The sequence below is a fragment of the Amblyraja radiata genome, chromosome 13 (assembly GCF_010909765.2).
Source record: "Amblyraja radiata isolate CabotCenter1 chromosome 13, sAmbRad1.1.pri, whole genome shotgun sequence".
Lineage (NCBI taxonomy): Eukaryota > Metazoa > Chordata > Chondrichthyes > Rajiformes > Rajidae > Amblyraja > Amblyraja radiata.
The window spans coordinates 34,001,098-34,028,136 of record NC_045968.1 but is presented as its reverse complement, the minus strand read 5'-3'; the positions used below and the strand labels follow the sequence as shown (position 1 = coordinate 34,028,136).

The 27,039-nt window shown below is 45.2% G+C and overlaps 1 protein-coding gene across 4 annotated transcripts in view; it reads left to right on the top strand.

Moving 5' to 3' along the window:
* The window catches only part of ccdc50 (coiled-coil domain containing 50), a 70,039-nt gene extending 43,569 nt beyond the window's left edge, over window positions 1-26,470 (top strand). The window contains exons 6-12 of one of the 4 annotated variants that reach the window (XM_033031699.1): window positions 2,296-2,859; window positions 5,909-6,033; window positions 7,776-7,820; window positions 8,985-9,122; window positions 14,439-14,515; window positions 17,621-17,721; window positions 21,378-26,470. In XM_033031699.1, the coding sequence (XP_032887590.1) occupies window positions 2,296-2,859; window positions 5,909-6,033; window positions 7,776-7,820; window positions 8,985-9,122; window positions 14,439-14,515; window positions 17,621-17,721; window positions 21,378-21,397 (1,070 nt within the window). In that variant the 3' untranslated portion in view covers window positions 21,398-26,470. Of the gene's footprint in view, window positions 1-2,295; window positions 2,860-5,908; window positions 6,034-7,775; window positions 7,821-8,984; window positions 9,138-14,438; window positions 14,516-17,620; window positions 17,722-21,377 lie in introns of all 4 variants that reach the window. The other 3 variants (XM_033031698.1, XM_033031700.1, XM_033031701.1) reach the window with 3 other exon arrangements.
* The last annotated feature ends 569 nt before the right edge of the window (window positions 26,471-27,039 follow it).

Genomic DNA, 27,039 nt, shown 5'->3' with positions numbered 1-27,039 from the left:
GCAGATAGAAAACATTGTGCGGTAATCACTTTGGTAGATAAAATAGGTAGGATATGTTTCAAATGGTGAGAAAGTAAAGGTATACTGTTCAGTGAGACTCGTGTGTTTCTATACAGGAGGCACAAGAGAGTACAGGTGCCGGGATCTGGGGCAAAATAACATCTGCTGGAGGAACTCTGTGGCAGACGGCACCCGACTTGAAATGGCAACTAGCTTCTGAATCCACAGATGCTGCCTGACTCACTGAGTTCCTCCAGCACATTGTTTCCTCTCCTTGTACAGGAATCATTTGGAGTGAACAGACTGGTTCAACAAGAAATTAATAAGGTTTATGGAATGAAGGCCTTAATTGCAAGAAGATTTGAGTGGAAGGGCGGAGGCGTCTTCATCCAATTAGATAGAGCCCTGCTGAGTCTCCTTTTGGAATACTCTGTCCATCTGCTCTTCCTGCTGGGGCTAGGAAGTGCTTGCAATGAGTGGGAATGCATGAATGTTCCCCAGACTGATATGGGAAAGGAGTGTTTGGTACATACAGATTAAGCAGACTGGGTGTATGCTCTCCAATTTAGAATAAATTCTTTAACTTTTTCCCCAGGGTAGAAATATCAAAGACTAGAGGACATAGCTCTCTTAAGGTGAGAGGGGTAATGTTTAAAGGAGATATATACGAGTACAGTTGTGGGTGCTTTGAGCGTGCTTCCAGGCTTTGTGGTGGAGGCAGAAACGATAGGCACGCTTTGGAGGTCTTTAGACGGGCACATGGATATGCAGGGAATGGAGGGATATGGATCAAGTGCAGGGAGAGGCAATTAGTTTAACCTGACACCATGTGCAGCATGGACGTTGGGGGCCGAGGGACCGTTCCTGTGCTGCGCTGTTCTATGTTCTGTTCACACGATAAATGCAGGGAAGAAGTTTTCCATTCCTGGGGTGCCTAGACACCAGTCTGAAAAAGAGGGACCAGCAAATCATTAGAGGACTAAACAGAATGTTTAGAGTTTGGAATACTTAGAGGAAAGGGAGGTAGGTGGGAGAGGGGATGTGGGGTGGGGTTCAATGCTCGGTTCAGTCTATGCAGGGATTGATAGACTTTTGGATACTAAGAGAATGAAAGGATTTGTGGTCAGTGGTGGTGGAGTAACCGAGCAGCCATGTTAGTGAATAGAAGAGGAGACGTGAGGAGTAAGTGTCCTGCCCCTGCATCTTCTGCTCTGCATTAATAGCATAGGCAGAGGTCAGGCTTTGTTCTTTCATCAAACCAAGCTGTGAACATCAGCTGCCAGCTGCTCATTGACAGTCCATGGCATGCACTCTGACCTTACTCCGCTCACTAAGCCCAGAACTTTGTCCACCGGCCCGTAACTGAGCAAGCCTGGGTGTTGCTGAAGGTAGACACAAAGTGCTGGAGTAATTCAGTGGGTCAGGCAGCATCACTGGAGAAAAATAATAGGCGATGTTTCAAGTCGATACACTTCTTCAGATTGAAGAAAGGTTCTGACCCAAAACATCACCTATTCTTTTTCTCCAGAGATGCTGCCTGATCCGCTGAGTTGCTTCAGCATTTTGTGTCTATCTTCGGTATAAACCAGCACCTGCAGTTCCTTCCTACGCATTCAGGGTGCCGCTGAGTTGGGAATAAAACTAATACAGAACAGTAGAGCATTGGAACATGCCCTCCACCCCATACTGCCCACGTTGAACATGACACCAATGTAAACCAACCTCCTCTGCCTATACTTGATCCATATCCCTCCATTCCTTGCATATCCATGTGTCTATCTAAAAGCCTCTTAAATGCCACTATTGTATCTGCCTCCACCACCACTCCAGGCAGCGCATTCCAGGCACACACCACCTCTGTAAAAATAAAACTTGCCCAGCACATATCCTTTAAACTTTCTCCCACTGACTTTAAAACTATGCCCTTTAGTCTTTGACTTTTGCACCCTAAGAAAAAGATTTGGACTGTCTACCCTATTTATGTCTCATAATTGTATATGCTTCTATCAGGTCTCCACTCAATGCTCCAAAGAAAATAATTCCTTGACCTCTTCCTAACTGCAAATTCCCTTCCTTCCGATCCTATCCAGCTCTCTTGAATACTGCAGCTTTATGCTTTGTGGTGGAAAATTAAATTTTAATAGAAATCCAATCATTTACCTGCTTGACTTTCTGTGACCATGCCCTGAACGTTTATGTTTTTGAGTCCTCCATCAATGTGTTGTCTTTGTTTTATTTTATGTCTAACATTTTCTGACCAGTTCCCATGTCCTGTTGTGTCCATGTGTAACTCAGGCCATGTGAAAAGTAGGGTGCACAAACCTGATAGAAGCAGCAGGCTTGCCAGTGGCTGCCACAGGGGCAGAGATACAGGGGACTCCCTGCTGAGGGGAGCAGTGGGAGGATCGAGTTCAAAGGTTCAAGCCAATGACTTGGCCCCTGAGCCAGCAACACGTGGCTCCACTGAGAGGCTGCACTGCCCTGAAGCCGACTGTGAAGACAGTCACCCAGACTCTGGAAGACACAAGGTTGAGGGCTTCAGCCCCAAGAAGGAGCCCCCAATGAGACCACCTCCTCCAGTCATAAACCCAAGCTCCAGCTACCACGGCAAGGGCGCTCGACCCAAGGTTGTTGGGCCGAGGGACGGGTCCCACAACTCACCCGATCGTGGAGCTCACCGCCAGAAGCACAGGGACAGAGCAGGGCGTGACTGTAGCCCAGAAGTGCTTGGGGCGTGTGGCTACAATGCAGATGAGCTGAGGGGACGACAGGGAGCGGACGGAGATGGTGGCAAGAGGAGGAAGGCGCGATCGCGCTCACGGGACCTGCAGCTAAGCGAAGAGGAATGCTCAGAACAAGGTATCGGCTTCCATTTCCCTCATGTTACTGTGCAGAGTGTGTGAAATTCAGCGTGGTACTTCCATCAGGGCAGGTGTGTCCAATGACAAACAGTGCACTGAGTGCGGACGGTGAACTGTTGGAGTCTCGGGCCACTTGGTGGTGGGAGGGCAATGTAAAGTTATTTTTGGTTGGAAATTGGGGATGTGGTACAGTGAGCCGTTCTGTTCATTCAATGTGTAGTTTTATCACCCCCGCCCACCCCACTCAGCCTTCACCCAGCTCGAGAAACGAATCAAGTTGGCATGTAACAAATTGGCAAAACCCCATACCCCAGTGTAAGTTCTGTACCATTCCTGTTCCACCGAAAAGAATGAGGGGAACTTATGAGGCCATAAGTTCATCAGAAAATGTTGGGTATGAGAGTCCAGAGATGGCAAGCACTTGAAGAATTCCAGATGGTTTGTTCTTGCCCCACCTGAGATGACCTCTGTGTCAAGAGTCAAAAGAGAGTCAAGAGCGTTTTATTGTCATGCCCCGAAACGGAACAATGAAGTTCATACTTGCAGCAGCACAATAGATATGTAAATATAGTACTCTGTAAATACTATAATAAACAACAAAAAGAAGTTCAGGGTATAAAAATTTGGACCATTGATTTTGTACCATACTCAGACACAAGCGGCACACATGTTGCCAGCACTACTTACGATTGGATCAGTGCACACAAAACCCTCTTAGATTAAATGCGTATTGTACTCTCTTCCCAAGTGTTGAACCACTGAACATACATCTTCCCGCTATATCTCCTTGAGAAGTTTCATGCTTTTTTGGAGTATGCCTGATGAAAGGGCACAACATTGCCTTGCATGAGGCACAGTGTTGTGCTGTCTTACCCTTCTATGCTGCTAGAAGCTGGAGGCCATTCTCCTTTTCTCACGCAGTACACTCTTCCATCTGAGCACCATACGAACCCCAGCGAACGTTAGTTCTGATTGTCAGTGTGTCGGTTATTGTTCCCACATCCAATGGGTGAAGCCTTCCTTAATGCAAACTGGCTAATCACATTGATTTCTCTCCTCCCCATTCCCTTCCACCTACATTCTTTCCTCTAGCTTCACAATTCACAACTCTTCAATCCATTTGTCTCATGCTCCCTATCTATTCATCCCTGGTCTCTGTCCAAACCATCTGGCTATCAACTCCCCCCCCCCCCCCCCACCTGTATGCACCTATTACTTGCAGACTTTGTCCTGCCCCTCCCCTCTTCTAACCCCCCCCGCCCCACTACAATTAGTCTGAAGAAGGGTCCCAACCGAAACATCACCCATCCTTTTTCTCCAGAGATGCTGCCCGACCGGATGTGTTACTCCAGCACTTTGTGTCTATCTTTTATTGTATCTTCCATTGTGATAGAGGAATATGCTTTAAACGATGTTTGATAATTCCAAGGTTGAACCGTCCCTCCAACTCGATCATTATCTTTGACTTTGTGTCCTCAGTTGCTCAGATCTCTTTGTTCCCACCCTGCTGTCAAATGTTTACCCTTTTGGTTCTACGTCCATGTCCACAGCTCTCGGGTGAAGAGTGTTTTATTGTCCATATGTCCCAAAACAGAACAATGATATTCGTACAGGCCATGAGATCTTAAATTCTCTCGCCATCGGTTCCCAATTTATCCTTTTTTACCCTGTCCCACATAATACCTTTTTTGTGAGAGACGGTACCAGTGCCCATTTCAGTAACCTTCTCAAGGAGAAACTGCCCATTGTAATTTGTCAATGACTTTGCACCTGTTTAATCACGCCCCAGAATGCATACGTAACTGCACAAGAGTCACGTTGGCCACCAGCACTTCAGTGGTGAATGTGATGGAGTTGGTCAGTACAGCTCACTGGTGACCTCCAGTGGCATTAATCTGTATTGCACTATTGTTGTTTGTAAGAGCTGGCCATGGACATGTTAGGTCTTACATTAACTAAATTGCAAGAAACTTCATCTCAATAAGTATTAAATTGGCTGTAAAGTGCCTAGCAGTTATTGAGGCTGTTGTGATGTTGAATCTTTGGGATGATTTTTGTGTCACTTCCCTAATCCCTGAGTGGGCAAGACAGCTGCCCGTATAATCCATTAGTCCAATGACACCATCAAAACAATCAATAATAAATTTAAACACATCAGAAATCACTTTTGTTCTTTATAAAGTAAACCGTCTCAAGTGATCCAGCAATTGGAAGTTATTTTCCATTTGCCCCCTGGGTTTTGTTCTCATTTGCCCTTCTGTCAGATGAATCCTCAAGAGGCAAAAGTGTTTTATTGTCATGAAATGGAACAATTAAATTCTTACTTTGTAGCAGCACAACAGATATGTAAACATAGTACTCTTTAAAAACATAATAAACACCAATAAAGTTCTATATATATACACACGCGCACACCCTCAAATTCCTATAAAATCTTTCTCCCTTCATCTTAAACCTATGCCGTCTGGTTCTCGATTCAGCTACTCTGGACAAGAGACTCTGTCCATCTACCAGATCTATTCCTCTCATGATTTTATACACCTCTATAAGATAACTATTGTCTATTGTCACTGCTCATCAATAGTGCAAAGTCAAAACAATGCCCCCATGTCTATGTAGTTGAGCCTATTTGGAGGTTGTAGTGTTTAATAGCCTGATGAGGTGGGGAAGCTGCTGCTCCTGAACCTGGACATTCCAATTGAGCAAATCTTGAAACTGATCCTTGGAGGGAGAGCAAGGCAGGCATTAGTTTTGACTTGTTTCAGCAAAATGTCAGCATAGGGAGAATTGGCTGACAGTGGTACTTCTGTGCGTTCTAGAGATCCAACCCCTTTACTGCAGAGAAGTGGAATACATCTTGCAGTGGGCTGGTTAATTCAGCACCTGCACCTCATCTTGAGAGTGGGGTGCAAAGCCCAGGGGAGGCCAGGCTGCATAGAGCCGGTATCAAAGGCCACCCTGCTGTGGCTGAAGCAGCTGGAGGATTAATAGGTGTTGTTTGGGGAAGGCATACTTTCATCATGGTCTGACTGATGAATATTCTGCAGGGCTGAAGCCCAGGATAGAATATGGAGTGAATGACGCCATGCATGGGATCTCGAGAATGACCACCAAGGACCTGGAGTGGAAGGATGCAGAACTGGCACGGAAACTTCAGGAGGAAGAAATCAGGGTGAGAGAAGAAAACTGGCTTGTGGCCATTTTTGTAGAAATAAAGAACTGCCGATGCTGGTTAATACACAAGGATACATAGTGCTGGAGTAACTCAGCACGTCAGACAGCATCTCTGGAGAATATGGATCGTTGATTTTCTGGTCGAGTTCCTTCTTCCCGACCCAAAACAGTGCCTATCCCTGTTCTCCAGAGATGCTGCCTGAATCGCTGAGTTACATCAGCACTTTGTGCCTTTTTGTACTGTCTGTCTTCAATTGTCATATGTGCCAACAACGGAATAATAATTCTAACTTGCTGCAGCATAGTAGGCCTGCAGAAAACATACATGTAGTTAATATATAATAAACAAAAACATAATAAATCAAAACCACAATACCATTGCACAAAAGAGTCCAAAGTCAGTGAAACCAAAGACAGTCCATAAAATTGATAGTTAAGATTAGTGCTCAAGAGCTTGATGTTTCTGGGAAGCTGTTCTTGAACCTAGCGGTCATAGTTTTCAGCCTTCTGTACCTTCCTCCCGATGGCAGACATGAGATGAGAGCCTGGCCAGGGTGGTGTGGGTCTCTGATGATGCTGGCTGCCTTTTTTGGGGCAGGGTCTCCTGCCAATCTCGTCGATGGTGAGGAGGTCAGTATCCGTGAGGGACCAGGCAGTGTCCACCACTCTGTGTGCAATATGTAGTGCCGGAGAGACCGCTAAACGTCAGGCCCCATCAGCTCCCTCTGCGCCGGCAAATGGTCCCATTAGACACCAGACTGGTAGTAGAATATGGGAGGTAACAGGGATTCTTACTGAGGCTTATCCCTTAGTTATTAATACAAAAAAGCAGATTGCCTTTACTTTAGTAAGACTTTAGACTTTAGAGATACAGGGTGGAAACAAGCCCTTCGGCCCACTGAGTCCCTGCCGACCAGCGATCAAGCCATATACTAACACTATCATGCACACTAGGAACAATTTACAATTACCTTCGATCCTGTAAATCTTTGGAGTTTGGCCTGATTGTCATAGACACAGTATTCTTACCTAGTTCAGAGCAGTCATGGGTGGCACGGCGAACAGAGCTGTGACCTAGTTCAGTCCTGACGTTGATTGCTGTCCATGTGGAGTTTGCACGTTTTCCCTTTGTTTATCTCTAGTTCCTTGGGATTCTCCCACGTCCCAAAGAGGTAGGGGTTGGTAAGCTAGTTGGATGCTGTAGATTAGTTTAATTTAGAGATACAGCATGGATACCTGCCCTTCGGCCCACCAACTCCGCAACGATCACCCATACATTAGTTCTATCCTACACACTAGTGACAATTACAGAAACCAATTAACCTACAAACCTGTATGTCTTTGGAATGTGGATGAAAACCCAGGCTGTCACAGAGAGAATGTACAAACTCTGGACAGATATCAGCCAAGGTCAGGATAGAACCAGGGTCTCTGGTGCTGTAAGGCAGCATCTCTAGCACTGCGCCACTGTGCCTCCTCTGTTACCTCAGGTGGAGGTGGGAAGTAAATCTGGGGGGAGTTGATGGATATGATAGTAGTGTTTCATGTATTTGTGGACAATAACTCCTTCTTGTCAGCTGAGAAAGAGGGCTGGTTGAGAGGTTTTGGTGTGTGAGCCGCTGTGTGTAAAATGGAGAGATGTGAGATTGTCGTCTGGAGCTGTTGACTGCATGCAGTGTGCACCTGTGAAGTAACAGCACTGAGCAGGAAGCTAACTTTATTTTCTCTTCCCTGATCCAGGCTACTCAAATTTCGGAGAGAGCAGCTCAGTTGGCACAAGACGAGGTAAGATTTGTCTTCAGAGCTTGCATCAATCAGATAGCTGCTGAAACCGGGGCGGCAGGGTGGCACAGCGGTAGAGTTGCCGCCTTACAGCGCCAGAGGCCCGGGTTCGATCCTGACCAAGGGTGCTGTCTGTTCGTAGTATGCACATTCTCCCCGTGACTTGCGTGGGTTTTCTCCGGGTGCTCGGGTTTCCTTCGACACTTCAAAGACGTACTGGTTTTTCGGTTAATTGGCTTTGATTAAAATGGTAAATTGTTCCTAATGTGCAGGGTAGTGTTAGTGTGCGGGGAGCGCCGGTCGGCACGGACTCGGTGGGCCGAAGGATCTGTTTCTGCACTGTATCTCTAAACTAAACGGAAGTAAACCTGTGGGTTCAGAACATAGGCCACATGGAACATAAAACAGTACAGGACAGGAATGGGCCCTTCGGCCCACAATGTCCGTGCCAAACACGATGCCACATTAATCCAATGTCCTCTGCCTGCATGTGATCCATATCCCACCATTTCTTGCATATCGATGTGCCTACTGAAAAGCCTCTTAAACACTACTATTGTATCTGCCTCCAGCACCATCCACTGGCAGTGCATTCCAGGCACCCAACACTCTCTGTATTTTTTTTTAAGTTGCCGCACGCATCTTCTTTAAACCTTTCCCCTCTAACCTTAAAGCTATACCCTGTAATCTTTGATATTTCACCCTGGGAGAATTGTTCTGACTGTCTGATTATGCCTCATAATTTTATATATTAAAAATGCGATATGGCCCTCAGCTTCTGATGTTCTAGAGAAAACAACCGGAGTTTGTCCAACCTCTCCAATTAATATAAGCGAGAATTGGAGCCCTTGAATCATCTCTATATAATGTTCAATGCAGTGGATGTTGACCTTCATCCTGCAAGTAATTGGTTCTCTGTTCAAGAAAGAACTGCAGATGCTGGAAAAATCAAAAGTAGGCAAAAATGCTGGAGAAACTCAGCGGGTGAGGCAGCATCTATGGAGCGAAGGAATAGGTGACGTTTCAGGTCAAGACCCTTCTTCAGTCACCTATTTCTTTGTTCCATAGATGCTGCCTCATCCGCTGAGTTTCTCCAGCATTTTTGTCTATCTTGGGTTCTCTGTTCAGTCTTTGTGGCCAAACCTAATACCTGTTTGTCGTTGACAGGAGATTGCTCGGTTACTGACGGAAGACGAGAAGAAGCAGGTCCACAGGAAATCCAAGGAGAAGGATTCTGCACGAAGGGCAGAGGAAGACAGGAGGAAAGGTTCATCTGACTGGAGGAAGCACGAAGTAGAAAGGAAGGTAACTTGCACTGTGGTGAGATTTGATTCTCGGTTCATCATTCAAATTTGTCGGGGGGAAAAATCTGGGGGAAATTAACTGGATCCTTAGCTAGAACTAGGTACCTGGTCATTTTTCCCAGGATGGAAATGTCAAATAACGAGAGGAGATAGCTTTAAGGTGAGACAGGCATAGTTTCAAGTTCAAGTTCAAGTTAGTTTATTGTCATGTGTCCCTGTATAGGACAATGAAATTCTTGCTTTGCTTAAGCACACAGAAAATAGTAGGCATTTACTACAAAACAGATAAATGTGTCCATATACCATGATATAAATATATACACACATGAATAAATAAACTGATAGTGCAAATAACAGAAAGTGGTTGGTAATAATCAGAGTTTTGTCCGAGCCAGGTTTAATAGCCTGATGGCTGAGGGGAAGTAACTATTCCTGGGCCGGGCAAGATGTTTCACACACAAGGTAGTGGGTGCCTGGAATGCACTGCCAGGGGTGGTGATGGAGGCAGATATGTTAGTGGTGTTAAGAGGCACATGGATATGCAGAAATGGAGCGATATGGATCACATGCAAGCAGAGAAGATTAGTTTAACTTGGTCTATAATGGTATATGGACACACTGATCTGTTTTGTAGTAAATGCCTACTATGTTCTGTGTGCTGAAGCAAAGCAAGAATTTCATTGTCCTATCAGGGACACATGACAATAAACTCACTTGAACTTGAATCATGTTCGGCATGGACATTGTGGGCTGTAGGGCCTGTTCCTGTGCTGTATGGCTCAATTGTTACTACCTGATAGTTATGGGACAGTGGGAGTTTTTTAAAGTTATAAACACAGAAATGTTTGCTGATGCATAGCAAGTAGCAAGGTGAATGGTTTTACGCTGCACTGCCTTAGGAGGCCAGTTGATTGACAGATGAGTTGGGTGGGAGAGAGAAGGTTGGAGATGATAAACAATGATGGAGGTGATCAGTGGAAACGACAAAACGATGTGGATGGTGGAATCTGATGTGAGGGGAGTGAAATGTAGAACTAGATGGAATGATGGTCGGTAGAGGGTAATGGGATGGGGAAGAAAAGTGGGGTACGCTCAGAGTAAGGAGAGGTAGGAAATGAATGAATGGAGATGTGAAAATGAACTGGGTGATGGGAGGTGGGCAGTGAAAGTAAGATGTGTGGTGGGAGTGGGGAGAAATCTGGGTAGATGAGAAGGAGGAGTGGGGTTTTTGACTGAAATTGAAGAATTCAATGTTCATACTGCTGGGTTGTAACCTACCCAAGCAGAATATGAGGGTGCTGTTGCTCCAGTGGCCTCACTCTATCAATGGAGGAGTCCCAGGACAGAAAGGTCGGTATGGGAATGGCGGTTAAAATGGCTGGCAAGATCCAGCAGGCCTTGGCGGGTGTTCAGCAAAATGGTCGCCTGGCCAAAGCTTGGCAACGTATAATAGGCCACATCCTTTCCAATTCAAGCATCCTCCAGTCTGAACACAATAAACAGGGTTGGAGGAGATGCATGTAAACCTCTGTTTTACAAGGGCTGTTTGGGTATCTGAATAGAGGTGTCCCAACTGGTGTAGGGATGGGTGCTACATCCCTGCCATTGCAGTGGAACAAACGTAAGGAGGGGGAGAGGTGAGTGAACCAAAGAATCGCAGGCGGACCAAACTTTAGCTTGTTATTGTCACATATACCAAGGTACAGTGAATAGTCTCATAAACAGGTTTGTTGCGTGCTATCCAGTCAGCTGAAAGATTGTACATGATTACAATCAAGCCATCCACAGAATACAGATACATGATAAAGGGATTAACATTTCGTGCAAGGTGAAGCCCGATTAAAGATAGTCCAAGGGTGGAAATGCTACTGCTGGAGTAGAGATTCAAAAGAGTGGAGCAATTGTAATGAATGATTGCAGATCCACTTCTGAGACCAACCAAAAGCAGAAAGAGGTGGGGAGGGGACGATGTGACTCGGCAGTGGGATGGCGTTGAAGGTCATGGAAATGTGGGAGATTGATGTGTTGGATGTGGAGGCTAGAGGGTTGTGAGGAGAAGTGTCACTAGATGGCACTGCAATGACTCTGTCGACCTCTTGATGGAAGGTTTGAGAACAAACTTAAGGGCCTGTCCCACTTGGGCGTTATTTGCGTGTCATTTATGTGACATCATTTATGCGTCATGCCGCGCTCTTAATGCGCGCATGGCGTGCATTTACGCGTGCATGGTGCGTGGTGGCGTAGGCAGTGAGGCTCGTTAAAACGGCTGTCAAATGCGCGGCTGTCAAACGCGCCCCAGGATTTTGGGATTCTCAAAATCCTCGCGCGCCACCTGCGTGACGCACAAATGACGCCCAAGTGGGACAGGTACTTTGTGCTGTCTATTGTTTCTCAGAGTGGAAGAGAGGAGGAACAGTTCTCCTGAAGACTCAGTGCTAGGATTGCCACTTTGAGCGTATTACAATACCGAGTAAAACTGCAATATTTATGAATGATAAACAAATTGGTGCTTTGACAAATGAAGTATGATACTGATTGTAGCAGAACATAGAATAGGCAGGTTTAGCAGATGAGATGATGCAGTAGAGATAGGGAAGTCAATACAGACTTAATGGTGGGGATCTAAGGTGTGGAGGAGCAGAGCGGTCAGTAGATTTATGTGCAGAGATTTTGAAGGTTGTGGGACAGTTTGGGAGTCGGTAGCAAAGGATTTGGGATCTTAGATGGATCATGAATGGAGGAGTTGAGTACAAAAGCAAGGAGGTTACAGTGAACCTTCCAAGCCCTGGTTTGATCACGTACATCTGATGCTGTACACCACCATCAGAAGAAGGGGTCTTTCCTAAAGCACACTATCATAGATTTTTTTACAATTGTTTTCCTATTGCACTAATACCCTTGCATTTTTGCAGTTTTCTTTTCATTGTATTTTACAATTTATGCACAATTTATGTATCATTTGTTTTTGTGTGTTGTCTGAGTTTATATGCTTGTGATGCTGCTGCAAGATTTTCATTGTACTGTACCACACCATACTTGTGCATTATTACAGTTGAACTCCGTATGGTGCACTGAAGGGCCAAGGATTTACCCTCCTCAGTCACCAACCCGTGTGGTCCTGCTTGCTTACTCAGTACAATACACAACAGTTGTGAGATTTTAATCCATGCGTGGTTTTAGATATTTAATGTTGACAGGTCGAACTGCAATCTTGTGGCTAGCAGGAGGAGACTACATTGATGCAATAATTTGCCAAGGCCTACCTTCTGTTTTTGTTGGTATTTTATTTAATGTAAATGCAGGTATAGTGTTCAGGCTGTAATATACTGTTTCTCTTACCAACATTTGCCTTGATTTCCTTTCAAACATACAATTTGAGTACGGGTTATAGGAAATCTATCAGAATGATCAGTAGGCCAGGGAGCCTTTGTGGAGAGAGAAAGAGTTGATGTGTTGAAAGGAACTGCAGATGCTGGTTTACACTGAAGATAGACACAAAAAGCTGGAGCAACTCAGCAGGCAAGGCAGCAGCGCTGGAGAAAAGGAATAGGTGATGTTTTAGGTTGAAACCCTTCTTCAGACTGGTGGTGTTCCATCAGAACCCATTTTCATGGATGATTCTGTGCTCATTAACTAGGTGATAGTTTTTATGATATCGGACTCTTCAGGACAGACGTAGGTAGAGAGGAGGATGCATCTGCTCAGCCTCATCAACAAGTGAGGCATGCGGTCAAAGAATATGAGAATTACTGCAAATTGAATGCTTACTTCAAAGAGATGGTTCAGACATGATGGGGTGAATGGCCTCCGAGAGTTCAATTAAGTTCTAGGAGTTGGGGACTGAGGTGACAGGCAGCAGTGTAAAGCCGCCTCTGTCTGTCTGACAGAGCCCCTGGGCATTCCCCTGCTGATGAAGGAATGGCGCTAATCACTTTGAAATTAGACTGCCTCTTATCACATTGCCCGCAACCCTTCACTCCTCCAATTCCCAACTATTGGTGCCCACACCATGAGCAGCCCAGAGTCCAAGCTCAGGAATTATCTCCACAACCTCTTGCCCTGCTAACTTTCCTTGTTAAGATGCTTATGAAGAATGCTACCTTTGAACAAGCCTTTAGTCCTCTGCCCCAGTGTCCTCTTCTACTGCATATCGGGTTTTCTTTACCATTCTTGTGTACCAAATAATGTTTTCCTACAGTTGAGATGGTTTGTAAATGCATCATTGTGTTGATCTCAAACTGGATCTTGGCAAGAGAATAAATAATGATAGGAATGAGAGGAGGGTGTGGATGGGGCTGGAGTAAAGAAGAAATGATGAGAGCATCTCTGCTCTCCGAGTTCTACATCTTCAGGGAAACTCAAGATAATTCAAGTTTGGTTAACTCGAGAGTGGTTTACTGGTTATTGCAGGGCCATGCGGTGGTGGGATGAATGTTCTATCCATTGAGTATAGGAGGGGCAGTGGTTCGCCAGGTGAGTAGGAGTCATTAGTTTAATGTCACGGTTACCGAGGTACAGTGAAAAGCTTTTTGTTGCATCCTAACCAGTCAGCGGAAAGACTATACATAATTACTATTGAGCCGTCCACAGTAGACAGATACATGATAAACGTCTAGTGCAAGATTGTCCAGTAAAGTCAGATTAAAGATAGTTCGAGGGTTTCCAATGAGATAGATGGGAGGTCAGGGAGGCTCTCCAGTTGTTGCTCTGGGATGACTGAGCTGCAGGTCTCGACAGTCGCAGTAGACCGCACTGGAGAAGGAGAATTGACAGATCCTAGAGGAAATTAAGAAGAGCACAGTTAAAGTAAGAAACGCTGCTGTTGGAACAGAGGTTTAAAAGAGTGGATTAATGAGTGATTGCAGATCCACTTCTGGGACCAGCATGTAGCAAGTTGCATGGCTTGGGTGCCGTGTTGTAGTCTTTGGTTAGTTGGATCCAGTGTGGAACTGTTGGTCAGCCCTCTCTATGCAGTCTGAAGGTTCCAGTGTCACAACCTGTCACCATTATGTCTGCAGTGGTTTTCTGTGTGGGCCGGGGGCGAGCTGATGCCGTCTTCCAGAGGACGACAGATGGCACAATGGGCTAAGTGTTCGGCTGGCAACCGGAAGGTAGCTGGTTCGAATCCCGCTTGGAGTGCATACTGTCGTTGTGTCCTTGGGCAAGACACTTCACCCACCTTTGCCTGTGTGTGTGGATGTAATTATGTGAAGCACTTTGGGGTCAATGCAAGTTGACTAAAAATGTGCTATATAAATAAAGAAATTTAATTTAATTTCCAGTGCTGTGATATTCTTTCTTTCTCCTCTCTGTGCAGCATGACACCAGCGAGTATGTCAAGCCCAGGTGGGACGAGCTGGAGTCACCAACGGTGAAGCCCGAACGGCCAGCCAGGTAAACACTCGGACAGCTTTCAATTTCATAAGTTATAGGATCAGAATTAGTCCATTCGGCCCATCAAAACTACTACACCGCACAATCATGGCTGATCTATCTTTCTCTCTCTACCCCTTTCTCCTGCCTTCTCCCCATAACCCCTGATACTCTTAATAATCAAGAATATATCAATCTACACCTTAATATACATTGATGGCCTCCACAGCCTTCCATGGTAATGAATTCCACATTCTGACCACCCTCTGACTAAAGAAATTCCTCCTCATCTCCATTCTAAAGATATTGCCTGTCCAACCCCTTAAGAATTTTGTAAGTTTCTATAAGATCCCCCCTCAATCTTCTAAATTCTAATGAGTACAAGCCGTTAAGGATTTCCCAGGACTTCAGGGCCTGAACTATAGGGAGAGGTTAGGCAGGCTAGGTCTTTATGCCTTGGATGCAGGAGGCTGAGGATGATCTTGCAGAGGGGAATAAATAAGGTGAATGCACAAGAGCTTTTTCCCCAGTATAGGGATAGGGCATGTTTAAGGTGAGAAGGCAAAGATTTAACAGGAACATGAAGGGCACATTTTTTTACACAAAGGCAGTGGGTATATGGAATGAGTTGGCAGAGGAAGTAGTTAAGGCAGGTACAAAAACAACATTTTAGTTTAGTTTTAGTTTTGTTTACGATTGCCACGCATTCTGAGTTAGAATGAAAAGTTTTGCATGCTATCCAGTCAAAAAAAAGGCCATACATGAATGCAATCAAGCATCTACAGTGCACAAACGAAGGATAACAAGTACAACATTTAGTGCAAGATATAACATTGAGGTCTGATAAAGTCGGATTAAAGATAGTTCAAAGTTCTCCAGCAAGGTAGATGGGAGGTCAGGACCACACTCTAGCTGATCAGAGGACTGTTCAGTTGCCTGATAAGAGCTAGGAATAAACTGTTTCCGAATGCGTTTTTAAAGCTGCCAGATGGGAGAGAAGATAGGGAGTGAGAAACGGGCCCGGTGCAGGAACATTTAACAGACATTTAGACAGGTATAGGGATATGAAACTTTTAAGAGTAATATCGGCTAAATGTGGTAGTTTAGTTGGGGCATCATATTCGAGAAATTGGGCTAAGGGCCTGTTTCATGCTGAATGACTTGTTACCCCCAGTCAAAAATCAAAACTATTCAAATGATGAAAGAAAAAATTAGTTTCACCAATTATAAATGCTTCATGTATTGAATATAGTAACATCAAAGTTAACTCTCCCTAATTTTCCCTGATTTGACATTGAACTGGAATTCCGTTGATATTGTTTATCCGTGCATTCTCTCGTGGAATCCTAAATGACTTGGGATGCCTCAGCAAACTTGATGGATGCGTTCAAGTTACTAAATCCAGCTGCCTTGCCTTTTCTCTTGCCAGATGAAGGGAGTAGAGGTGGAAAGATACTTTTTTTTCTTCAAACTGGCTGACCCAGCATTGCCAGTTCTTCAAGAATCAAATTCAGAAAATAACCTTTTGAAAATAACCTAGGCATTGAGCCAAATTTAAGTCAAAGTTCCAAATGCAGGAATTTTGGCTCGTGCACAGAGTTTCCTGTTCCCCTCCCTAAACAGTTGCCCTTCTCTGGAATTGACACACCTTGATCACCCCATCAATGGGAGCCGTGCCAGAGAATGAGAGCACAACAACCTAATGAGGGAAAATTACCTGAGGTCGATCCTACTTTTAGCAATCACTTCATCCTGTCTAGGGCTTACAGCTCACACACAGTTGAATGAGTTTAGCAGGTGTTGGTGCTCAGCGCGCTCACACGCTCGCATGCATACAGTGAGGCTCTGAATCTAAAGGGTGTGAGACTGAGCCTTGCCAGCGAAAATGTTGTTAGGACTGGATGGCTTCAGTTATAAGGAAAGACCAGATAGACTGTTTTCGCTGGAGCAAAGGAGGCTGAAGGGTGTTTTGTTTATTGTCGCGTGTACTGAGGTACAGTGAACAGCTTTATTGTTGCATGCTATCCAGTAGCAGAAAGACTATGTATGACTACAATCAAGCTGTCAAAAGTATACAGATTCAGGATAGAGGGGATAAAGTCCAGGAAACTCTGATTAAAAATAGTCCTAGGGTCTCCAATGTTGTTGATAGGTTGGTTCAGCTGCCCAATAACAGCTGGGAAGTAACTGTCCCTGAATTAAATAATGAGGGGCAGTTATAAGGTTGAGTCACAGTCTTTTTCACAGGGTAGGGGAGTCTGAAACTAGAGGACAAAGATTTCGGTGAGAGGGGGAAGATTTAATGGGGACCTGATGGGAAACCTCTTCACACAGAGGGTGGAGCTGCCAGAGGTGATGGTAGAACTCGGTATAATTATGAAATGGATAGTGAATGTTTCACTGTCTCTTATCAGACTGTATCTTAACAGTTCATGTTCTCACCTATCTTGGTATCTTCAGCAAAATTTGATACATCACACTCAGTGTCTTCATCATCGACAGAGATTGTAAATAGCTAAAGTTTTAAACAGATTCTCTGGGTCACACCTTATTAAAACCCACTGAATTTCAGATTAAACAATGAAAACGAATCCTCAATTCCCTGTTGTAAATTATAGCCCCTCCACGATTCAGTTACGGGGCAGGATTACATTCATAGAAAATAGTTGGCATTGCATTGTTAAATAATGCACGCGTCAAGAAACGAGAGTTAAACATGTTGTGTTTATTTACTTTTTCACATTGACTTCAAAACAGCACATTTTTATTACATACCTCAGATATTTTCGTAGCCATTTGTGAATTCTGTCAGGGTGAATTTTTAACCTGTACAGTTAAAATTAGAGCCAAATTTGACTGAAGTTTGAGTTGATTACCAAGTAGCATTATTGCTAACACTGGTGAGAAGTGAAGGGGTGTGTGAGTGGGTGCACTTTAGATATGGAGGGCGGAGGGGGTTATTTGCCTTGTTAATTAACATGTAAAGTAAATCTCTTCTCCCAGTCTTGCTCTCCGATGTCTGATTGGCACTGTACTGTTGGAGGAGTGGAGGTGCAGAGGAATCCACTGAGAATGTTTTTATTTGGCTTCATTCAGTCAGTCTTATTACAGCTTTTTGTCCTGCAGGCTTCCTGCCCACCGAGCGGGGTCTGAAGACTTGGACCACAGGCTCAGCTCACAGCGTCCTTCACGTCCTGGCCCTAGGTCTGCAGAGTCCTCACAGAAAGGTAACGTACAGTGGTGGTGGGAACACTGGCTGGGATAGGGAACTCTCCAGGGATGAACTTCAATGGTTTCTTCAATGGGATTCAGTTCCAGAATACCTGGTTTATTAAAGTTCAGTGATCTATTGCAAAGGATTGCAGGTGTTACAGACATTGACCAGAAAATGCTCAAGGTGGTGAATCTGTGGAATTCATTGCGACAGACAGCTGTGGGGGGCCATGTCATTCGGTATTTTTAAAGCGGACATTGATAGTGTTCATGATTAGTCAGGGCGTTTAAGGTTATGGGGAGACGGCAGGAGAATAGGGTTGAGAAGGAAAATACTGAAACTACTGCTTTTATATACATTTGTGTCTTTTTCAAATTATACAATATAATTATTTGATATGTTGGACCAGGCAACTTTTTCACTCAGAGGGTAGTCCGTATCTCGAATGAGCTGCCAGAGGAAGCTATAGAAGAAAAAATAATTATGATCTTTTAAATACGTTTGTTCAGAGGTATGGATAGGAAGGGTTCAGAGGGATTTGGGCCAAATGCAGACAAATGGGACTCATGCAATATGCCAACTTGGTCATCACAAACATGGTGGCTGAATGTGTAGGAAGGAACTGCAGATGCTGGTTTATACCGAAGATACACACAAAATGCTAGAGTAACTAGGCGGGTCAGCCAGCATCTCTGGAGAAAGGGAATGTAACATTTCGGGTTAAGTTCTTTCTTCAGACAGAAGGCCCTGCCTGGAATAGGCTGATGGTCCTATTTCTGTGCTCTATCCATCTCAAAAAATAATTCCCAGTGTTTAGCCAAAATGAGTACAATGATTGAATATTTGAGGTTAAAAGCACAGATGTGCGCACGGATAAGCAAAATAAGGGGGTTTGGCAGAAGTTGTAGCCTGGGTCATCATGTCCCACGCCGTTGCTGATATTGGGACTTGCCCACGTTTTCCTTGCATAAGTCCTGGTTCCCGGCCGATTGCTGGGCTGCCAGCCTCACAGGCAGATCCCACTTGGAGTTGGGCCAGGTAGCCTGACCTTGTGCCGACTTCCCAACAGTCCGACTGGGAAGCCAGATCCTGAAGCCAGCTCCAGACTAAACCTGGCATACACACAATGGTCCCATTGAAATATCAGGAGCAAGGTATGGGGAGCTTGTTTACATTAGTTGGTTTCACTGCCTTTAATTCTTTACGTGTGGTTTGCTCTTCTAAATGTAAAACCTTTGATTTTAAGACATTTTTAACCATTCCCATGTGTGGACATTAAATTCCTAGTCGTGTAACATGCGGCTAATAATCCTCAATTCAATGATTCAATGATATTTTGTTGTCACATGTACCTAGGTGCAGTGAAATGCGTTGTTTGTATACAACACAGTAAAATCATATAGCAGACCTCACTAAGGCAGTACACAAGCATCGCCACGTTTTGGCTCTGACAAAGTTGCAAAGTTCACTGAACACTCAAAAAGCTGGAGTAACTCAGTGTGGCAAAAAGCTGGAGTAACTCAGCGGGTCGGGCAGCATCTCTGGAGAAAAGGAATAGATGCCATTTCGGGTCGGGACCCTTCAGATGATCGAATGTGGGATCTCCCCTGTGTCACAGCCATTGTGTGAGCTCACCAAGCTGCAGATGCCACACTCCAGCAGTCTGTAAACGATATTGGATGTCAGGTCCACTTAAGAGCTCTCCATCCAGGAACAATGGGCCTGGAGCAGCCTGATACCCCACTTGGGGAACTGGAAAATGTGGCCTACCGGAGTCATTGGGTTGTATCAAACAGAAACAGGCCCTTCAACCCACCAACTCCATCCATTACCTATCTCTTGTAATACCACCTGCCAGCGATAAGGATAGCCCGGAAGATAAGGTCGTAGTCATCTAGCACGGAAGCAGGCCTTTCATCCCAACTGATCCATGCCGGCCTAGGTCCTGAATTATGGAAGGTCAATTTCAGTGTCATAAGATAGGACCTGACCAACAGACAGGGAGCAGCTACTTGTGTGAAGGTGTACCTGTGGCAAGTGAGAGTCATTCAGAAGTAAAGCAAGGAAGGTTCAGGGTTAATGCATTCTCATAGGATGAGGGGTAAGGACAGCAAGTCCAAGGAATGTTGGATTAGTAAGACACTTGGACAGGTACGTGGATAGGAAAGGTTTAGAGGGATATGAGTAAAATGCTGGTAAATGGGACTAGCTTAGATGAGGCATTTTGGTCGGCATGGATGAATCGGTGGGGTCTTGACAGGCTTTGAAATCTTTGCCCACAGGCGCGGTGATTGTGGTCCATCTGTTCAACCCGGGCAGCCAAGTGGATGTAATATCAGAAATTAGGGAGTTATTGGAAGAAGCTCTGAGGGGTATGAACGAGTGTACTTGAAAAGGCTGGGATAGATCAAAAATAGTTGTCATGATTGTCCATTATGCAAGACCAGGCTGTATTTGTATTCCTTGTAGGCGACTGAGGGGAGATCTGGTGGAAGTATTGTTTTGGCATAATAGGTTAAGAGATTTTAAAGGAATTTGAGAAGGGAAGTTGACAAGTGGCAGAGTGGTGCAGCAGTACAGCTGCGGCCTTTACAGCACCAGAGACTTGGGTTTGATCCTGACCACGGCTGCTATCTGTACGGAGCTTGTACATCTCATGGGGTTTTCTCCGGGCGCTGCGGTTTCCTTCTATACTCCAAAAACGTGAAGGTCTATAGGTTAATTGGCTTCTGTAAATTGTCCCCAGTGTGTAGGATGGAACTAGTGTACTGGTGATCGCTGGTTGGTGCTCGGTGAGCTAAAGGGCGTGTTTCCATGAGGTATAACTAGAGTAAACTAAACTAAAGGGGGGTGATGTGGGAAGGTGCTTCCACAATATGTTTGACAAATACTTAAATGTCCACGGTGTAGAAATCTCTGGACAAAGTGATGTGAGGCCCACTAGTCTACCATTTCCTGGATTACTTCTTAATCAAAGGCTACTCTCCAATGCAGTACTCGAGTTAAACTGAGGAGATCATACCTTCCAACGACAAAGGAGTACAAGCTTAGAACTTACAACCAACAGTGCCATTTGATTCACTGCTCCTCATGTCACAGTTTTTATGAGAATGTTGCCAGGACTTGAGGGCCTGAGCTATAGGGAGAGGTTAAGCAGGCTAGGACTTTATTCCTTGGAGCACAGGAGGATGAGGTGTGATCTTATTGAGGTGTATAAGATCATGAGGGGAATAGGTAAGGTAAATGCACAGTCATTTACGCAGAGTAGGGAAATCAAGAACCAGGCGACATAGGTTTAAGGTGAGCAGAGAATAACTTAATAGGATCCTGAAAGGAAACTGGAACGAGCTGCCAGAGGAGGTAGTTTAGGCAAGTACTATAACAACATTCAAAAGACATTTGAACAGGTAGTTGGGCAGGAAAGGTTTAAAAGGATATAGGCCAAACGTAAGCAGGTGGGACTCGTATAGATGGGGCATCTTGGTTGGTAACGGCAAATTGGGCCGAAGTATGACTATGATATGACTGTGCCGCTCACAGTCATGGCTAACATCCTGCTTGAGGTATGGTGGCCTGGAACAGACCTCAGGAACACCCGGAGGCTTTCTGACCACCATGACAGCCATATCATTTTGTATTGCGTATTTACTGACTGGTGCTTGTGTTTAGTTTCCTATTACAGGCAATGATTGAGAAAAACCGGCACTTGCATGAACGAAGGGGATTCATATTTTGAGAGTTTCGTCAATTTATATCCAGTGTGGATTGGGCCAGCAGAACTGGAGAGATTGCTTCCCTTCGACTCATCAAAGTGGAGAGAAAACCATTGGACTTTGGCATAGCAGACCTTAATGAGCCAGTATACAGTTCCGGTATTGCTTTGCGGAATAGAATCTTCAAATGTAATGTGTTTGCACAAATAACTTGAGGGAACTTCTAAAATATTTTGTTTTTAAATTAACAATGTTAAGTTGTATTAACTTTTTGTATATTTTTTTGTTTCTAACCATTTAACTGGGCCTTTCAGTTGATCTCTGCAGTATTGTGCTCATCAATTGGAATGGCTTGCATCAGCACCAAAGATTGGCTCTCGTGATGGAAGTCTGATACTTCTCACTCCTCTTGTCCCTCCAGCTCTGCCTCATGTTGATGAGGCCATCAAATTCTTGGATTGGTTTCATTTGACTGAATGTTTGAGTAAATTTATGACTTGATATTGGAGGGATTAACACATGATGTGCTGGTGAGAGTTGGTGCTACTGTTAGGATTCAATCAAACAGGCTTCGGAGCACAAAAATCTTTGCTGCATTGGATGTAATTTGGTCCATTGTGACCTTTGTTATGTTACAGTAGAAATGTTACTGCATGTGTAATTAATTGCCATATCTCTGCACTTGCTGCCTCAAGAAATGCATATAATGTTATTATAATCAACACTTTTGCATATCTATAGCATGTTTAAAATCCTGCAGTTAATACTCTTCCCATCAACATTGACCCATTATAAATTTCTGTGTCCACATCTAAATTTGAAATTGCCCGCTTATTCTTGCTGTCATTGTGGTTCCTAGAGTTGTAGAAGCTGCAGTCTCAGTGGCAATGGTCTGGTGCAAGTTTGTAATGTGGCCATATTATTTTATAATCACTGCATATAAAGGATCAAAGGAGCTGATTTTCCAGCCTGAAGACTGCTGGTTGAGTCTACCTGGCTGCATTCTAAGGGAAGGATGTATGAACAGATTTTGATTGTGGATTAGCAAAGACATCCAATGGTGTTCTACTGTGTGACTAATTGGCTCGTTGGAAGAATGCTTTATTTGAAATGCGTTAGGATCTGCACGACTGGGTTCCTGCCATGGCCGGTGGCAACTACACATCAGTCCCCACCTGCACATTCAGTGGGTGAGACTCCTTCCCCTCGACAGGGCCGTTTCCCAATCCCATTTCCATTGTTGGATGAGCAGCTCCTCAAGAAATGCATATCATGCTACTTCACTCTTCCCTCTTGGGTAATGAAGGACGGGATGTTCCTCAGTGTGTGGAACAGTCATGGACGGTGTCCATTTCCACCCAACCTGAGTCTCCAGGGTAAATGGGACCAGCCTACTGTCTCCATGCAGTGAGGGACAAACCACAGGCTCTGTTCAGTTGTTACCTGGGAAAACTTTTGTTCTAAATATAGGATCTGCACAAACTGGTAATGTTTCAGAGGAAGCCACAGGGCCGCATCTTCCTCCAGAGATGCTGCCTGAACCGCTGAGTTAATCCAGCACTTTGTGTGCTACACATATCAGGGGAAAGCAGACTTAATCCTAACCACCGTCCTGCTGTCCACAAATTGTCACAAGCCCACCCTTCACCACAGTTAAAAATGGCTCTCAAACCCATTATGAATCGAATGACCTTTGCATAGATGTGTAGGAAATAGTTGCGACATAATATGCGACTTTTGTATGTTCTCTCAGGACCCCACGTGTCCCTGTGAATGAAGGTGCTGCCTGTCCAGGCAGTGCTGCATGCTGCATGTGTGTTTGTGAAGCCAATGTAAGTCACTGATGCATGTTGTGTTGAGGCTGCGTGGTGTATGTTCGGCAGCTGGTGTGAGCAGAGGCTATGAGCTCAGGCCGTTCACCTCAGGCACTGACCAGAGTCACTCGCAGTGCTATGCAAATCCTTTAGAGACATGAAACAGCAGATGGAATCGTAAGCAACAGGGCAGCCCAGTGGCACAGCTGGTAAAGCTGCCTCCTCACATCGCCAGAGACCTGGGTTCGATCCTGACCTCACGTGCGGTCTGTGTGTGGAGTTTGCACGTTCTTCCTGTGAACGTGTGGGTTTCCTCCTGGCGCTCCGGATTCCTCCTACATCCCAAAGACGTGCAGCTTTGTAGATTAATTGATTCCCTGTAAATTGCCCACGGTGTGTAGGGAATTAATGTGAAAGTGGGATATCGTAGAAGTATACCCGTGATTGATGGTCAGCGTGGACTTGGTGGGCGAAAAACCTTTTTCCATGCTGTAGCTATCGATCAAAATATGAAGTGTTGGAGAAACTTGGCAGGTCAGGCAGTATCTGTGGAAGGAAATGGGCCTTTAGCCTTTGTCACTTACTCCACCCATCTGCCAATCACCACCCCGCTCACCTATACCCACCTATCACTTGCCAGGCTTTGTTTCCCACCTCTTTCTTCCAATTTTCTCCCCCCTACTCCATCAGTCTGAAGAAGGGTTCCGATTCAGAACATCATCTGTCCATGCCCACCACAGATCCTGCCAGACCCGCTGAGTACCTCCAGCACTTTGCATTTTGCAAATCTTTTAATCCAATCACCCATGGAAAGCTCGAAGGCTAAACATGGTAGGAAAACGAGGCACACTTTTCATGGTACACAGTCTCCAGATTTAGTTAGCGCCCAGCGTTTCCCTGGGAAAGGGGGATCCAGTGGGATAGGAGCCTGCATTACAGCCACATTGACGCAGGTACGCGATCCTGCTAGTTCACTCTGATCTTCAGGGAAGTTCTGCTCCATCTTAGAAACAAAGTTAATTGGATCCCAATATGAACAATTAACGATCAAATGGATTTAACTGTTCCTGTGTTTCTGTGTGCCCACCCAGTCGGGAGAGACCAAATTACATCAAACTGCTCAGAGACTTTCACTCACTTTGGTGCTCAGGCTCTCATGTGCTCTCGTTACCACCATGCTGTCCTGTCGAGATCAGTCATTGCGTGTCTCTCTTTCTGTGTCCGTCTCTCTTTGTCCGTCTCTCCCTCTCTGCTCTCTTTCTCTGTCTCTCCCTCTCTGTCTGGCTCTCTCTAGATAGAGAATATGTCTGTCACTCTCTCTCTGTGACTGTCTCAGTATCTGTTTGTCTGTCCCTATCTCTATCTGTCTGTCGCTCCCCCCCCCCCCCTCTCTGTCTCCCCTCACAGTCCTGCCTCAAAGCCTGCTGCTCAACGCTTTATTTTTGATCCCGTTTCACATGTTGCTCTGAATAGGATTGGATGTCAGTGTAGCCTCTTGTATGCCCTTTATGTCAGGGAGTAAGTCGGTGGCGAATGCACCAGCAACCCAGAGGCATGAGTGGAATTTAAATTATGTAAATCCTCTTGGATTTCAAAGAGATGCTGGTTATTGGTTAAAATGCCGCCTTGTCATAATGTCACATTGGTCCGCCACCCTTAACCAGATCTGGCCAGCTGCACACACACAACTGCTGTATTAGAGCAGAGGAAGAGAGAGTTGGAGGAACACCCAGCATTTTCTCAGGCAACTCCTCAGGTGCTCCCGAACTGCCCCATTCCTGAGCTGTCACTATCACCAGTCCCGAGGTGAGCTGAGATATTGTCAGGTTAATCATTAAACTTCAGTGCCCAGCGCAGCAAGGTGACTTCAGAAGGCCGTTGGGAACCAGCCGTGGAACTGGGCCACACATGGGAGGAGGGTAGATGGGAACAGCGGGCTCCCGCCCCAAAAGGCATCTGTGAAGCTTCTGTGACAATCTGACCAGGCACTCTTCCCAAGGCCCGCCGTTTGCTTCAAGCTGCTCTCAAGTTTCAAGTTGGGCCTTGCACCAATGCTGGTGCTCGCTGACTGGTTGGGACCGTCCCTGCACATGCCCTGCCCTGCCCACACCCTCGATGTCAAGCTCCTCACCAACCCCCAGACTTTCCCACCCACCAAGGCTCCATCACGGTGCACAGTAACCACGCCCCCTTCCTGCACCCAAAACTCCCAAACACATCGTCGACTTCCCCATCCAAAGGAGCTCTCCTGTTGGTTCTGTGCTCAGAGCTGGGACCCAGGTAGGTAATTTGGGATTTTGCAGGTTTAATTATTCTCCGGTTGGATTTTCAATCTCTCGTTTCAATGCACGACCCACATACAACTTGAGATTTCACTTCCATCACCTCCAGGCTGAGTATGATGCAAAGTAAATCATTCTTCAAAGGGTAAATTCATCGTGAAGAAGCAATTTTGTCTGCTTTTGCAGGGGAGGTATGTTGTGCCTCTGGTATTTGTAATTCATTCAGGACACCTGTGATAGGACTCATCAGAGCAGCTTTCACTTTCTACCCACGAGTAGTGCTTCGCTTGCACTCTCCTCCTGAGAATGGCTTGTGTCCTAAAGAGGCACGGCTGTGGTGAGGCCACATCGCTGGCTCCTGTCTAGGCTTGTGGCTCAGGAAAATTAAAGCCAAAGACTGGGGTCAAATGTAGTCTCATAGTTTCATTCTTCAGATTGAGAATCCTAGACATGCATCAACATCAGGAAGTAGAATAACTAGGGTTTGTTGATGCCATGTTTTAAGCTTTGAGGCTTAGTAAGTGGTGGGAGTTGAGGGGGGGCAGGGAGTGGTGAAGTGATGCGAAGGTGCAGTTAGATTGGAGCCTCCGGCCAGTGTACTCCAGTAGTGTTTGAATGCTCTCTTTGCTCAATGTCACTGTCTGACCTCTGCTCCTTCCAGCTGATTTAACACACACATACACACATATATATCTATATATATTCTAGATATGACCAAATATTATTGTCAATAGCAGCATTTATTTGCCAAATTATTACTTTGTGCTGTTCTGAGCACACTTCATCACAAGCTCTGATCTATGTTTATTAACTATATTACCACGTTACCGATTGCTAACAAACTGCTTCTGTTAATGGGATTCAGATTATTTTTGTACATCTTTTTAATTGTTTGATATTGTCAACAACACTTGTGTGTTTTTCTGACAATAAACTCATGAAATGCTGCTTGACGTTGACTCAGTGACGACTCTTCTTCATTGTCTTCGCCGGGACTCGTGCTTGATCCCATTGAGGTTCGATCTGCTGAAACGATTTGGACAGAGTTTTTGCTGTAACAGTGGCGAGGGAGGAGGCAAGGATCTAGTGTTTCTCTCCCAGCATAAACGTGACAGATAATCCATTGATAGCAGTGAGACGACCAGCACAGACTTTGGAGATACAGCGAGGAAACAGACTCTTCGGCAATCCGAGTCTGCCAACCAGTGATCACCCTGTACACTAGCACTATCCTACACACTAGGGACATTTTATTATAACTTACTGAAGCCAATTAACCTCCAAACCTGTAGGTATTTTGGACTGTAGGAAGAAACTGGAGCACCTAGAGAAAACACACATGGTCATGTAGAACGTATAAACTCCACACACAGAGCACCCGTAGTGAGGATTGAACCCGGATCTCTGGCGCTGTAGGGCAGTAACTCTACCGCTGAGCCACCATGATTGTTGGATGAACTATAAATGCCCCAAAACATGGGGGAATGTGAGACCCTCTGGATCATGCCCCTTTCTCTCACTC